Source organism: Epinephelus moara, chromosome 2, assembly GCF_006386435.1.
Source record: "Epinephelus moara isolate mb chromosome 2, YSFRI_EMoa_1.0, whole genome shotgun sequence".
In the NCBI taxonomy this organism is placed as follows: domain Eukaryota; kingdom Metazoa; phylum Chordata; class Actinopteri; order Perciformes; family Serranidae; genus Epinephelus; species Epinephelus moara.
Window position 1 is genome coordinate 32,318,948 of NC_065507.1, and position 13,456 is coordinate 32,332,403.

Here is a 13,456-nt window from a genome sequence, read left to right on the forward strand (position 1 = left end):
GAGGAAGATTAGGGTGGGTCATGTTTTACTATCCTTCGCTAACACAAATTTGCATCCTGTACCACCCTGATGAGCTCCTATGCAGACTTTATCACTCCTCTTACTGTGCAACCAGACTCTGTCCTTTGCTCCCGTCGTATGAAGACAACAGCCTGCTGTACATAGGTCATGTGATCAGCCTCCTAGCTCACGATTACATTGGGTATTTGGGAATTATAGTGCAATCATTTTCATAGGTATAAGTATGAACAGTGAATGTGCAGTGCTAGGTTTCCTTTGTACCATTCTCACATGTTTGATGCAGATGTGTATAACTGTGTATCTATCTATCTATCTATCTATCTATCTATCTATCTATATATATATACATATATATATAATTATAGAATTGGTGCCAAGCGAGTAGCTTGTGAGTATTGAGGCTCTCCAAATCGCTTCACTTTTCCTCAACTTTCGTGACAGCTGGACAGCTGAACTCCAAATCCCATCACATTCTTCACATAGCTCCTGTCCTTGAGTGGTTTCGGCAGCACTCGGTTTTACTCTATCAAAGAACTGCTTTCTTATTTATTTTTTATTTATTTTTTTACTCCGGGTTTATTTATGCCATCAGCAATCTGTGTGTTGTGGGTTGAGATGTGATGTTAGAAACTGGACCCTTTATTTAATAGAATTGACCTTTGTAGTTCTACCACCGTGTTTCCAAATTCCCGGCAATTTATGTCCTTGACAATACATTCCTTGCAGTAATTGAATCATCAGGCACCAGTTATCTGGTACAGTTGTACTATCTTACTTGGACTAATTGAATTTGAAGGTGTGTTGTTGTACTGTAGAGGGCTTGGCTTCTGTAGAGGGTAGCTCTCGCTTTTGTGATAACATTATCCCAGCTCAGCATTATCGTATACAGCGGTGGAATAATGTTGCATTTTGCTACTCCATCTACACTTGCAACAGTAACATTTAGCTAAAACATTTTGCCAGAGCAATGATACAGTATATGTAATGATTGGTGATGATAAGGGTGTTTTAATGTACAACTCATGTACTGATAATGAAAGCTTTAATTTTTGATGATTCTCCAGCCCTATAAGAAGCAGACAAAGCACTCAGAGTGCATGCCAGATGGCTCACCCTACGTTTATGTGTTAGGAGGTGACAGTCTAAATCCTGTGTGCAGAGTGCCTAAGGCTCCACAATAGGGAAATTGCATTCTGATCCAGTCCACTCCTCTGTGTGCTAGTGTTATACAACAGACTATTGTGTCTGGCATTTGCATTAGGGCCATGAAATTCAGCCCACTGGCTTTCGCTATGTAGCGCGATGAGACAACAGTAGGAGTTCTAGCTTATCTGTTGCCATGCTACAGCAAGATCACATTCACGCCAGCTCTTCAAAGCTACTCCACAGCCTTTTTTATTGAAATGCATCACAAGAAAGAAGTGTATGTGGTTACAAGAAAACCTATTTACTTTCCTTTGGTGTGTAGATTTGACACGATGTGACTTTTAAGTACCAGAAGACAGAAAATTAAAGCTGCGGTAACAAGTGCAGCGTGACACGACAACCTGATGGACATGATATGTAAGCGCTGATTTTGAGGCAGCGGGTGTTGGGTACAAGGTGGGGTAACGTGGCTGCTATTGTGTGGCCGCATGTGAAGTAGTCCTCTGTGTATCCATCATTATGGGCGGTGAATCAAGCAAGCAGGCAGGGGCTGTTGAGAAGAGGCCCCCTGGGAGTGAGGCCTTGTCCTGTCGCTACCAGGAGGGATGGCCAGATAATAATGGAGACATCATGAGGGCAGGAGATAGGCTTTCCTTTTCAAAGTGGAAGATGGGTAGAATTTGCAGTGTCCCATCACAACAGGCTCACAGCCACTGATTGGTCCCTGGCCTGTCTTAAAAAGGACAGCTTTAACTGCTCTTGTCGAAAAAAACAGATGCCAGTGCTGTTTGCCTTCAAAAAAATAGCTCCATTATGCCTCTAAAAAGAGATGACTGTCCTATTTTAGTATTACCTGACATCGGTTGGGACACAGTAGAAGAGGTTCACATGGGAACTGCAGTAATTTAGCTTTTTATCTATGTGACAACAGATGAATTACATCCTGATATATTCTGATCTCATACAGGATGATTCATTGTTGATATCAAATGTAAAAGCATAAAATCAGCAGGGCCCTAAGCAACGAAGTGGCAGTGATTTCAAAGCATGTCCCATTTCTTGCAATGTATCGAGCTAAAACAATTATATGCTGGCATCAAAAAGTATTTATTTTCCAATATTTCCTCTAGCTTCAGATGTTCTCTCTGGCGCTGGTCGCAGATTGCTTTTGACAGTCACTTCAAAAACTCTCAGAGACACTTACAGAGATTGGCTCTCAAAGATATTTCCAAAAATTAAGTTTTAAAAAAATGATCATAGCCTGGTGAGGCTCTTAAAAAAATAGGTTACATCAATGTCTTAAATTTTTGCTTCCCACTGCTATCCCTGTGCCTTTTTAAAAGTTAATAGCCTTGGCTTTATCAACAGAGAGGTGAGTGGACTATTGAACACAGAGCACAGAGGGTATCATCAACAATCTGAAATGTTTACTGTGTTAGACCTGTCACTGCATTTCAGCTTGAAGTTGTGAACTAACTTTTCCATGTTTTGCTTTCAACAGAATTAGGGTTTCTTTTAAAAACTTTGGAAACCACACACAGTCTTTCTGCAATGCTTAAAATATATTTTGCATTCATTACCCCCTGCTGGCAAGGACTTTAAAATATAATAGCTTTGTCGTGCTCTTAAGAGTGCATTTGGGTTTGCTGTCAAATCCAAGCCAATTTGGGCTCCTTTGGAACAGTTGACGGAGAACACATTAGAAATGCAGCAGCAGCAGCTGCTGAGTGACCACAACTGTGTGGTATTCATGCAGTGCCAGGGTGAGCAGGACAATGGTCTCATCCTGAAATATGTCTCTGAATAAAGCATTTGGGTGTGTTTTATGACAGAAAGCCTCGAGCCTGACAAATGCCATGTCAAATGGCTTGTGAAGATTTTTGTTTTACAATAGTCTATTGTTTTCTCCTTCTTTTTTGGCTGCTTTCAGTTTGAAATATGTTCAACCAATTGCTGAAGTATGTCCAGATTTTTTGTGATTTATTGCTCTCCTGCCATAGACTTGGAAAATGTTGTGTCATGGAGATGTAACATGTGTTTGTTTGTCCTCACCGCTGTTAGACTTTTTTTTTTTTCAAGTTCAACCCAGCAGCATCAATTACTCAAAGAGCACCTATCCTGACACTGTTATTTCTCCTCTTGTCTGCAGAGAAGCCGATGCCGCAGGGTCCCCCAGGTGGTGTTATCGGGATCCTTGGAGGTGTCGTTGCCATTGGACTCATCATCGGCGTGGCTGTTACTGTTTTCATGGTCCATCGGCGGCAGCAGAAGACCCGCACTGAGACAGATAATGACCTGTGAGTACCAAGCTTCTGCCAGAGAATATTGCAGGGGGTTGGACAGGTGGTAAGATTAGGTGTGCACTCTTGTCAGCCCAAGAGAGAGAAACACTTTGAAATGGACAAAACTCTTTTTTGGGAGAGTTAATGTGTTCAGAGACAGACGAACACACTGCAGACATGTCTCTGTCTCCTTGTCTTAATTCTGAAAGCTAATAATCTCCTTCCTCATAGGTCACTTTATAAAAAATAATCTAATTGCACCCAGACTTTTAAAAAGTTTATTGTTGTTTACTATTGCAGATGCAATCGATGATTATCATTGAAGCGGCACTTAAGTAGTTGCTTGATTGCAATGTGGGCTGTAGTGAGCCCAGTTCCCATTAAAACACTATTGTTTTAATCAGGACTGATTGCAGGAGCATGTGCTGCAGTGTCTTCTTGGGAAAGCCTCACCTCTGTTGGATTGTTACGATATCATCAGGAAGTAAAGGAGATTTTCCCTGAGATTCTGAGTATGCAGCAGGTCCAGAGGTTAGGCTGTGTCTTAATGTTATTTGGAGAAAGTGTTGTGGAGTTACGAAAATGTATTTTATTTGAAACAGCAACTAGCAGTTCAAAGATTTGATGATTGGCTTTGGAAACATGTAATCCCATGCAGCTCAGCACAGAAAGATGATGAAAATAGGATTCAAATATTGATCTACTTCCACAAACCTGACACTGCGGTGGTAGTTAAAGTCTGAACCCTGCAAAGGCAATGTTTGTAGGTCACTTAAATTGAATTCAGAAAGAAAATAAGACTTCTGTGGTTGCATCAATTAAGCCAGTCAGACCGCTGTTAAAGATAGATTTAAGGACCCTGTATCTCTCCGGCTTTATTTACTTCTGCCTCCCCTCCTCCGGCCAACCAGGTAATTTTGTTCTGCTTGCAAACCAGGGGCCATGACAATTTTGAACATTGCCAGCTGCTGCCCATACACAGAGGGGAAAACAGAAGTTGCAGAGGATGCAGCTGAGAGAACAACAAGCAACAGAGCTTTGTGAATCTAAAATATCTTCATGTGTTATTCCGAATGTGATAAAAGTCCCTGCCATCTGTTTTGGAAGAATTGTAAGAAATCTGTTGTCGACAAAGAAGGAAACAAGCTTTCGAGCTGAATTTTGCTAATTGCCTTTGTCTAAAACACCTGGTTGCCAGGGTTTCCATGAAGCTCTTGGCTATACTGGATATACAAGATGCAAACCATATCCCCATGGGAAATGGTGCTGCTGTGTGCAGGGGTTGGCTATCTCTCTCTCTGGGAATATTACCAAAACAACTGAGGTTGGGGGTGTGCAGAATCTGGCTGAGGGTGCACATGAGCCTTTAATCAACTCGCATGATGAGATTACAGTGCTTATTTTAGAGGTCCCCCTCCAGAATCTTGTAATTGATTTGATATTCAAAGCAGTGATGCTAACATCAAGCGTCGACAAGACGCTCTGCCAGGTTTTCTGGCCTCCATGACTCCTCCTGCTGCTCGCCTCAACGCTCGGCGACTGCTTCAGTCCACCACCGAGCCCATGGAGACCCAGATAGCAAACTGCCTCTACCTCTCAGGAATGCTTTTTAAGACAAATGAAGCACACAGACTCTTACCTCTCCCATTGCTTTCTGTCTCTTTCTCCCTTCCTGCTAATCTATCTTTCTCTCTCACTCTGATGCCAAAGTAACTACTCTCTGTTTCCCACTCCCCTCCCTCAGCATTGCTGTTGCTGCTGTTGCTGATAGTTGTGTGACACAGGCTCCAGAGAAGCCAGAGTCCCCCACAAGGAAAGTAGAGGCACCTGACCCCAGTCTATCCCCCGCTGAACCCTGTCCTCCTGGATCCTCTATTCTGTTGCCTGCATGTAATGGTGGCCTACAAGTGACATACTTGAGCACACCATTGTGAGCGCTTGAAAGCAGCAAATGTTCATCGACACGATCATTTACTAGACATTCACACCGGACTTGACACCTGCAAAAGAAAAAAACTCAAACTTGGAGTTGAAGGAATTTCTATTTTTCGTTTGAGAACACTCAACAAATGGAGATGTCTGAAGTGAAATTAAAACATCTCCATTTGGTGCGTGACCAAAAAAAGAAGAAACATCCAGCTCGATAAACAACTATGAATGGAAATTAAACTTGATGAAAACAGTGCCAAGATAAATCAAACTTAATTAAAAGTCTTAAGATAAAATACCCAGCTCCACTTGGAGTTTATCAGATTGAAGGAGCTTGGACAGAACAGAACACTTTTCGACGAGATTGAGCATACATATCAAATTGTTAATCAGAGGGAAATCTGTTAGCTTATAGCGGCTTTGTTTTACATAAGCTAAAAACTCTGATAATGTCTTTGGGAAACGACCACATTGTGCAACCTCCCTCCTCTGCCTCCTGCTCTCTTCCCCTCCTTTTGTGTGCATGATTGTCGTCAAATATGCATGACAAGAGTTATAGTCGTGTCAGTGCTGTGTAACTGTTGTTATTGTTTCCTACTTGTAGCTCGGCATGTAATGCTTAATGTAGTGAGATGTGATACAAAGCTTTAATTGTCCAGATGAATATTTGTGTCCATTTTCCTGTGGCGTGTCATCAAACATGTTCAGTGTCTTATGAAGAAACTGTTTACTTTTTTTTTTTTGAAATGTCTAACTATGTGAATGCAGATAAGTTGCAAGTGAATGTGCGGGGTTTATTTAAATGTAGAGAACCACTGCGAGAGATTCATAGTTTTATATGAGTGTCTGATGTCAGGGTAAAGGGGAAGCATTTAGCCAGACTGTTTAATTCTGCATGTTGATGAGCCGTTAATCAAGCCTGGGCATTTGATAACATGCCTGACTGCACCGCCAGTCACGCCTCTGTTTGCCCTCACAAAGCAGCACATGATGTGACTCAAAATTGGTCAATCCTAATAAATCACTGGCCCTTCAGAGGGCTGCACTGGCACAATAGTCAACTGATTATCAAAATAGATGGGCATTGTCAAAAGCGATGTTCTCAGAATAATGTGTTCATCGCTCTGTCTTTTGCCCGAGCATGATGTATGACCTCCAAAATGCCGAAAAGCACCGCCAATCGTGGCGCCGCTAGGCTGCAAAATGAATGCACTCACTAGTGTTCCTGACATGCAGCTGGTGTTGACACAGTTGCAAATACTCGCTGGTGTAAATCACTTTGATGCCAACTTTCTGGCTGTGTTTACTACAATATCTGAAAAGAATCACATGCAGAATGTTAAAAGGATGATGAATTTTAAACGGGATGTCACTGTCACCAAACGACATCAACTCTGTTTTCTCAACATAGATACAAATACTTCCACCTCAGCGGCTGGAAATGGTTTGTTCCGGACTGAAATGTAGCACCATTGTGATTTTGGAGGACACTTGAAATTACTGATAGACTCTACAATGAAAAAGTCAAGGTGAAAAAAATGGGATGTTGAAGCTATAAAAATAGATGTCAGCTTTAAGGCCCAGGCACACCAAACTGACATCAAGGAACATGTGGCGACGGAGGCTGACTGTCGTGTCACCTCACATTGCCTGTGTGTCAGCCAAAAAGTTACACATCAACACACCACAAAGGCTACAACCAACGGCCAACTACCACATATGTTCTGCACCTGTGTGAGAGGAAATAACTCTCCATACCAGCAGGCAGCGTTTGTCTGTACTAATAATTCAAGTTAGCCGGTTAGCATATTAACAATACAACCTGATGCTGAAGCATATTTACCGTGCCCTAGTGAACGATACCACAAACAATTACCAACTGTTTCTGCTAAAGAGCTCAGCGGCTAAAAACAATATTCCTACCTCATATAACAAGTTTGTTTTGATCTCACACACTCTTGACGTTAGCAGTTAGCTGTTTCCTCACCTCCGCTTCTCGTCTCATGCGCTAAGCTGAACTGCCCATCAGAGTGATTTCAATCACCAATGGGCTCCACCACCTCTGACGCCAATTCAACATGCTGAATTGGCTGAAAGAATTTTACCAAGGTCTGACTAATGCCAACTGTGTGGGACACACCACAAAAACTACCGTAACTGATGCTCACCGATGGCCAACAGTCAGCCATCAGCTTGGTGTGTCGGGGCCTTTAGAAGCACAATTTGAAGATGATACTGGGAAAAGGGATTCATAGAGATATTTGTACTTGTGTATATCCTTTGATTTATAAATCAGTTACCAGTGCTTTTCACCATTGCTGTGTGGAGACCTTTAAAATGTGATAACTCAATGTTGGACACCTTCTAGCTTTAAGCTGTAACCAAAGTAGGATTGTCTTTCTTGTCTTTCTGAGTCATTCAACATGGACTGTTACTGTACTGGTGTGAATTCGAATCACTCACTGTTGTTGTTCATGAGTAAAAAATGGTGCTTGGTTTCTCTGTACAGAATGTTATCCATGCAGTGCAACTGTCTATAACAAGTACCTTTATTTTCATGTTATTTTTGTATAGCAGTATATGTAATCTAGCATCGATGCCTAAGGTGTTGAAAAAGGTTTGGAAACTGGCCGTGTGTGTATACTTGCAAAGTTAAATGTTCTAAAAGGCAAAACCTTCCACCAACAACAGAAATAATTTTTGATAAACATGTCAAAGAACGAATACAGAAGTCATTTTGTTTTTTCTTGTTTTTATTCTTTCTTCTCTTGTGAGAAAAGAAAAAAAAAGAAGCTGAGCTCTGCAGGGTAATTGTTGTCCGCCTTTTGAAAAGATCGGAGCCAGACAAAGCATGAAAGTAATTGCCTCCTAAAGATCAAATCACATTTATCCCGTCTTGCAATTAAAAGTATCATTAGCATTTAAATTGCCAAATAAGATTGTGATCAACAGAAATCAATGAGAGCACTGAGGATCAGCTCAAACACTTCACATTGTTTTCCGCAAGCGGGGCTGTGGTCATATGGCGGCTCTTTAATCCAAATGCTTCTGGGGATGCGACACTTCACTTTCTCTCACATGCCGCGGACAGCGAAGAGGGTTTTCTAACTGGCACACTGAGGGACATCTTAACTCTGATCATCTGCAGCTCAAAAACTGCCTCATTGTTGCAAAAATTCCGAATAGAAAGGTCACTTTTTTGTGAGTGCATTGTAAAAGTCATTTTCTTTGCTGTAAATCTTCCCTCACAGATTACTCTTCTCAGTTTAAGGATTAGTTATGTTTTCTCCTCGCTATCCCCCTTAAATCTCCCCTTAAGCTGCCCTGAGCCTTTTGTAGCCAACAGAGCGAGAAGGAGCGAGGTCTTCCAGGTGGATGTCTGAGTAGGAAACACTGCAAACTTGAATGTAGCTTGTGTTTCCCTGCCCGGTGCTTTCTGCTCCCCACAGGCTTGTGGTGCTTGTCAGCTTTCATTAGTGTCTGTGTCTCGCAAAGCCAACGCCCACATGCTGCCTGCATCACATTCAGCTCTGAGGAAGCCTGTGTGTAATCACACAGCTGAGATGCACATGAGGTGGTCAAGCTGAGATGAGCATTATCGTGCTACATCTGACTAATGACGGATCAGGCAAGCATTAAGTGCAAACCGCAGAATTGGTTAGATTGTAATACATTGGGTTTGGGAGGGGGTGTGCACAATATTATAAACAAATCTGAAGTGCTGAATATTTTACTCACCATATGGCAAAGTATACATCATGGCAGAAGCAACCTTAATAAATATTTAATGTTACACAGCCTATCTAACCCTTACTTTTGCCCTTATTCTTAATTACTCTTTATTTCAGTTGATTTTATCTTCATTTTAACTTCGTACTTAAAGTTAAAACTATCCTTTTATTCTCAGTGGTAATTTCGGTCAGTCAAAAGGTTACATCTCTGCAGTTGGTTGCTCAGAAATGTTACAACAAAAAAAAGGCTGCATATATTAATCAACAGCATTCACAAGAAGAGAGAAGAAAGGGAAAAAAATATATATATATTTAAGATCAAAGGCTAATCTTCTTTAGCTTGAAAGCGAGCGCTGAGTGGGAAAGAAGTCATTAAATTATTTAGCTGGCGCTTGCTGTTGTACAGTATTACTGTATTGTGAAGAAAAAATGCATTCACCTGTGAAACAAATATTCCCTGAGTGATCCCACAGCTGACACTGTGAAGGTTTTTCTAATGAATTATTCAAACAATAAACACTTACAATCAAACTTCAATTAGTTTGTCAAGTGCATTTGAGTTTATCCTGCAAAACTAGATTCTCAGTTTGCACTTGTAGCTCATTCTGTGTCCAAATGCTACATGCTGATTCAAAGCTAGATTTGCACATGTAGGGAGTGTGCTCACACTGGTGAAATGGCAAAATGAAAATACTCTAAGATGTCCACTTAAAGTTGAGTAATTTTCAGTGCTGTGTCGAACTTTTATTCCCCCTGTTAATCACTGCACAGGAAATTGAGAAGCTGCTCACAGCTGGTAAACATAATGAGGACAATATTCAAGTTCAGGATCATCTTAAAAAAATGCTTACCTTTCTCTTTGGGCTGTTTGTCATGGTTTTAGTCATCCTTCCAGTAAAACCTAGTTTTCTGCTGAAATTTAATGATTGCGAAACATCATTAAAACATTAGATGGGGCAAGAAACCCAAGCCAACAGATAGCCAAACTTATTGTTAGGAAGGAGAATAGTAAAATGATATACCGAACTGTCCTTTGTAAACATTCATTGCAGTTTACATATTGACTCCCTGGTTCAGTTTTCTGCTCACACACAGATATTTATATCACTTTAGGTTCTGCCTCCAAGTTAAAGGTCCAGTGTGTACGATTTGGGAGGATATATTAGTAGAAAGTGAATATAATATTCATATCTATGTTTTCATGAATGTTTTAATAGTACCCTAGAGCAGACAAACCAAACAGTGGCTCACCTCGGCCACCAGAGTTCTCCTACAGGCTTGGCCCATGGGAGAATTTTCAGTTGGTTACAATCTGCAACCTCACCACTAGATGCCGCTAAACCCTACACCCTAGACCATCAAAGTGGTTTGGTTAAACTTTTGACTTGTTTAATACCTACTACTTGCTACTTGTCAAATACCACCTTTTTGTCAATGATTTTGTCGTCAGATAGCAAAAAACAGAGGCAGCTTTTGCAGTATTATGGTGCGCACCAGGCAGCGACTATTTCTGGCACCACCAGCCAAAACTGAGCTCGTCAAATACCACTGCTTTGTCAGTGATTGTCAGTGTCAGTCACAGATGCACTGAGATATTATTCACGGCAGTATGATGCACACTGGGCGGTGCTATTTCGGACGCCACCACAAACTACTGTAGTACAAAGAGCGAGAACCAGACCGAGAGCTTGCTGTTCATTTCCCGTGTGAAACTTACTTATTCAGGCCAAACCATGGTATTTCTTTTTCTAAATGTAACCACAATCTTATGCAGTCTAAACCTAACTATGGACGTCTGTTGCCTGAAGTTAAGTGTTTTACCTGTGTATTAAGTTTATTTTGAAAAAGACTGTATGCATGTAATGAGCAGAAACTGAACATTTCCTGTAAAAACGAAAATGTATTTAGACACAATGCATGTAACGTGTCAATTGAGATGCTATTCGAGAACGTCCAAAACTGAAGCAGTCAGTTACCTAGAGTGTCATATTTTGACGTTTAGGTACACTGATAAAGCGGGATGAGGTTGGGTTGCATGTTTGTAGCAATGTTACTGTATAAGCAGATCTCAGCACTCACTTATAGGTGAGTTTAACATTATCCTAACTGATATAAATGATGGCCCAAACTAAGAAAATCTGACCTAAATTGGAATAAAGTGGATTTATCCTCTAGATACTCTAAAAGATGTCAGTGTGCAATCCTTACTGGAAAGAAAGGAGCTGCTCATAGCTGGAAAAAAAAACATTTTGGACAATGTTCAGATTCAGTTTCACTAACATCTTAACAAACAAAAAAAATGCTTAGTTTTCTTTTAGGTGTGTTTGTCACGGCTTTAGTCATCCTTCCAGTAAAGCCTAGTCTGCTGCGGAAATCGGTTAATGTGGTGATGTAACTGAAAAAGTATTAGATGAGGCTAAAAACACAAGCAGACGGACCATCAGACAGGTTTTGAAAAAAACTTCCAGGTTAGCCAAACTCAGTGTGAAAAAGAAGAACTGTACTGTAAACTGACCTTTGTGAACACTGACCACAGTCTACAGACTGACTTCCTTGCTCAGTTTTGACTTATTGTGCTTGCCCTAATCGTGATTTAAACACAAAATATATGTTTTCATTAGTGTACAATCACCTGAAAATAAGAATCTTGGCTCTAGATAGAGCCATTCACATTTTTCTGTCGGTCAGTATAGTTCTCCTACACACGTGGCACACGAGAGATATTTCAGTTGGTTACAATCTGCAACCTCACTGCTAGATGCCCCTAAATCCTACACACCAGACCTTTAAAGTGGTTTGATGACACTGTTGGCTTGTTTAAAATCTGACTCGTCATCTAACCTCTCTACTTTTGGCTTATTGTATTTGTAGCGATGTTACTGTGTTAGCAGATCTCAGCAATCATTTATATGTGAGTTTATCATTATAGTAGTTGAGGTAAATGATGGCAAATAGTAGGAAAATCAGACCTAAACTGAGAATTATCCTTTAGATATTCTCAAAGATGTCAGCATGCAACACTCACAGTAAAGAAAGGAGCTTCTCACAGCTGGAAAAAAATGAAAACAAACTGTGGATAGAGATGAGACAGCTGAGGGAGCATCTTCAAAAACAAAATGTGAAGTATAAATTCTTTGGAAAAACATTTAGCCTCTCTTTTTTAAGGTTAAATAGCAATAGGTGTTCTTCTTTAATAACTTCCTGCCAGAAAGGTGCATTCATTTCAGGTATACCAACAGAAACAGTTTAAAGATTAGTGTTTTACAGTATGAATCCGTAGCATGAAACTGTGACTCAGCTTGAGTGACTGTGCACTCTTGTACTGTATGTTTGTCCTGGCACATACGTGCCTCAGCACACGGCCATACTGTATGTTTGTGCACTCCGCGCACACGCCACTTCATTAAGCACTGATTGTACTTTTCTCTGTGTTTTCCTACTGTTGTGTCAACCAGTAGTGACACTGACGGTCTCCTGAGGCTGCTGTTTGTGCGTAACACGATTACAGATGTAGCTGAATTCAATCAAGAAAGCGAGGTATGACAGGGAGGAAGCGGTAGCTGCTGGGTGCTAGTCCTGAGATGAGGGAGTTTTTTCATGTTTGGTCAGATTTAATAAACCCACTCTGCATATGGGGCCCCAGCACACTACTTATTTGAACACGCTCCTTCACATAATGTGCAATGAAATGCAATCATCAGGGGCCCTATGGGATCAAAATGTAAGTAGCAAAATGCAGCAGGATCTGAATGCAAATGCTGCATCATACATGAGCGCGGTATGAATTCATCCTGCTGGAATAATTTTAACATGAAGATGTGCAACTGATTTGTCTCAGAATATAGTAAATATTGTATCAGATGTCGGATGATGCTGCATTTCTTTTTAATAAAATGAAAATTAGGTCAGTGCATGAGGTATTCATCAGCTTTTTGTTTCAGCTGATTGAAGGAATGTGATGATTCGGTGTCTCAGTGTATGCACAGGCCAGGCAGAGCAGAGGCTGAAAATTACATTTTGTCTCATACATTTCTTGAAAGCAAATGATCTTGTCAGCTGTCACAGCTTTTTTTTTTTTTAAGTTCTCACCTGTATAGAATCCAGTCAATCATAAGCAACGGATTACAATACTTTATAATGAGCACTGCTGTACCTGCGGAAACCACATTTCCACAAGACTCATAATAAACTGTCCCAGAGAAAATGGATGCTTCTCCTCTGAAGGCTCTGCGATGGAAGGGGTTATTGTAGACGGGAGAGTGTGCTGCGCTCTGCCTTTCTGTGTGTTTGCTGTGCCTCTGTGCTGCAGGCAGGCTGAAGAGGGTGCCACATGAATCTGGCAGTGGC

The 13,456-nt window shown here is 40.9% G+C and overlaps 1 protein-coding gene across 7 annotated transcripts in view; it reads left to right on the forward strand.

Annotated features, from left to right (window-relative positions):
- nectin1b (nectin cell adhesion molecule 1b) overlaps positions 1 to 13,456 on the forward strand; it is a 181,293-nt gene that overhangs the window by 135,954 nt on the left and 31,883 nt on the right. For 5 of the 7 annotated variants that reach the window (XM_050064878.1, XM_050064869.1, XM_050064905.1 and 2 more), the window contains 2 exons: positions 3,317 to 3,464; positions 5,194 to 5,260. In XM_050064878.1, coding sequence (XP_049920835.1) covers positions 3,317 to 3,464; positions 5,194 to 5,260 — 215 coding nt within the window. The remainder of the gene's footprint in view (positions 1 to 3,316; positions 3,465 to 5,193; positions 5,261 to 13,456) is intronic. The other 2 variants (XM_050064886.1, XM_050064930.1) reach the window with 1 other exon arrangement.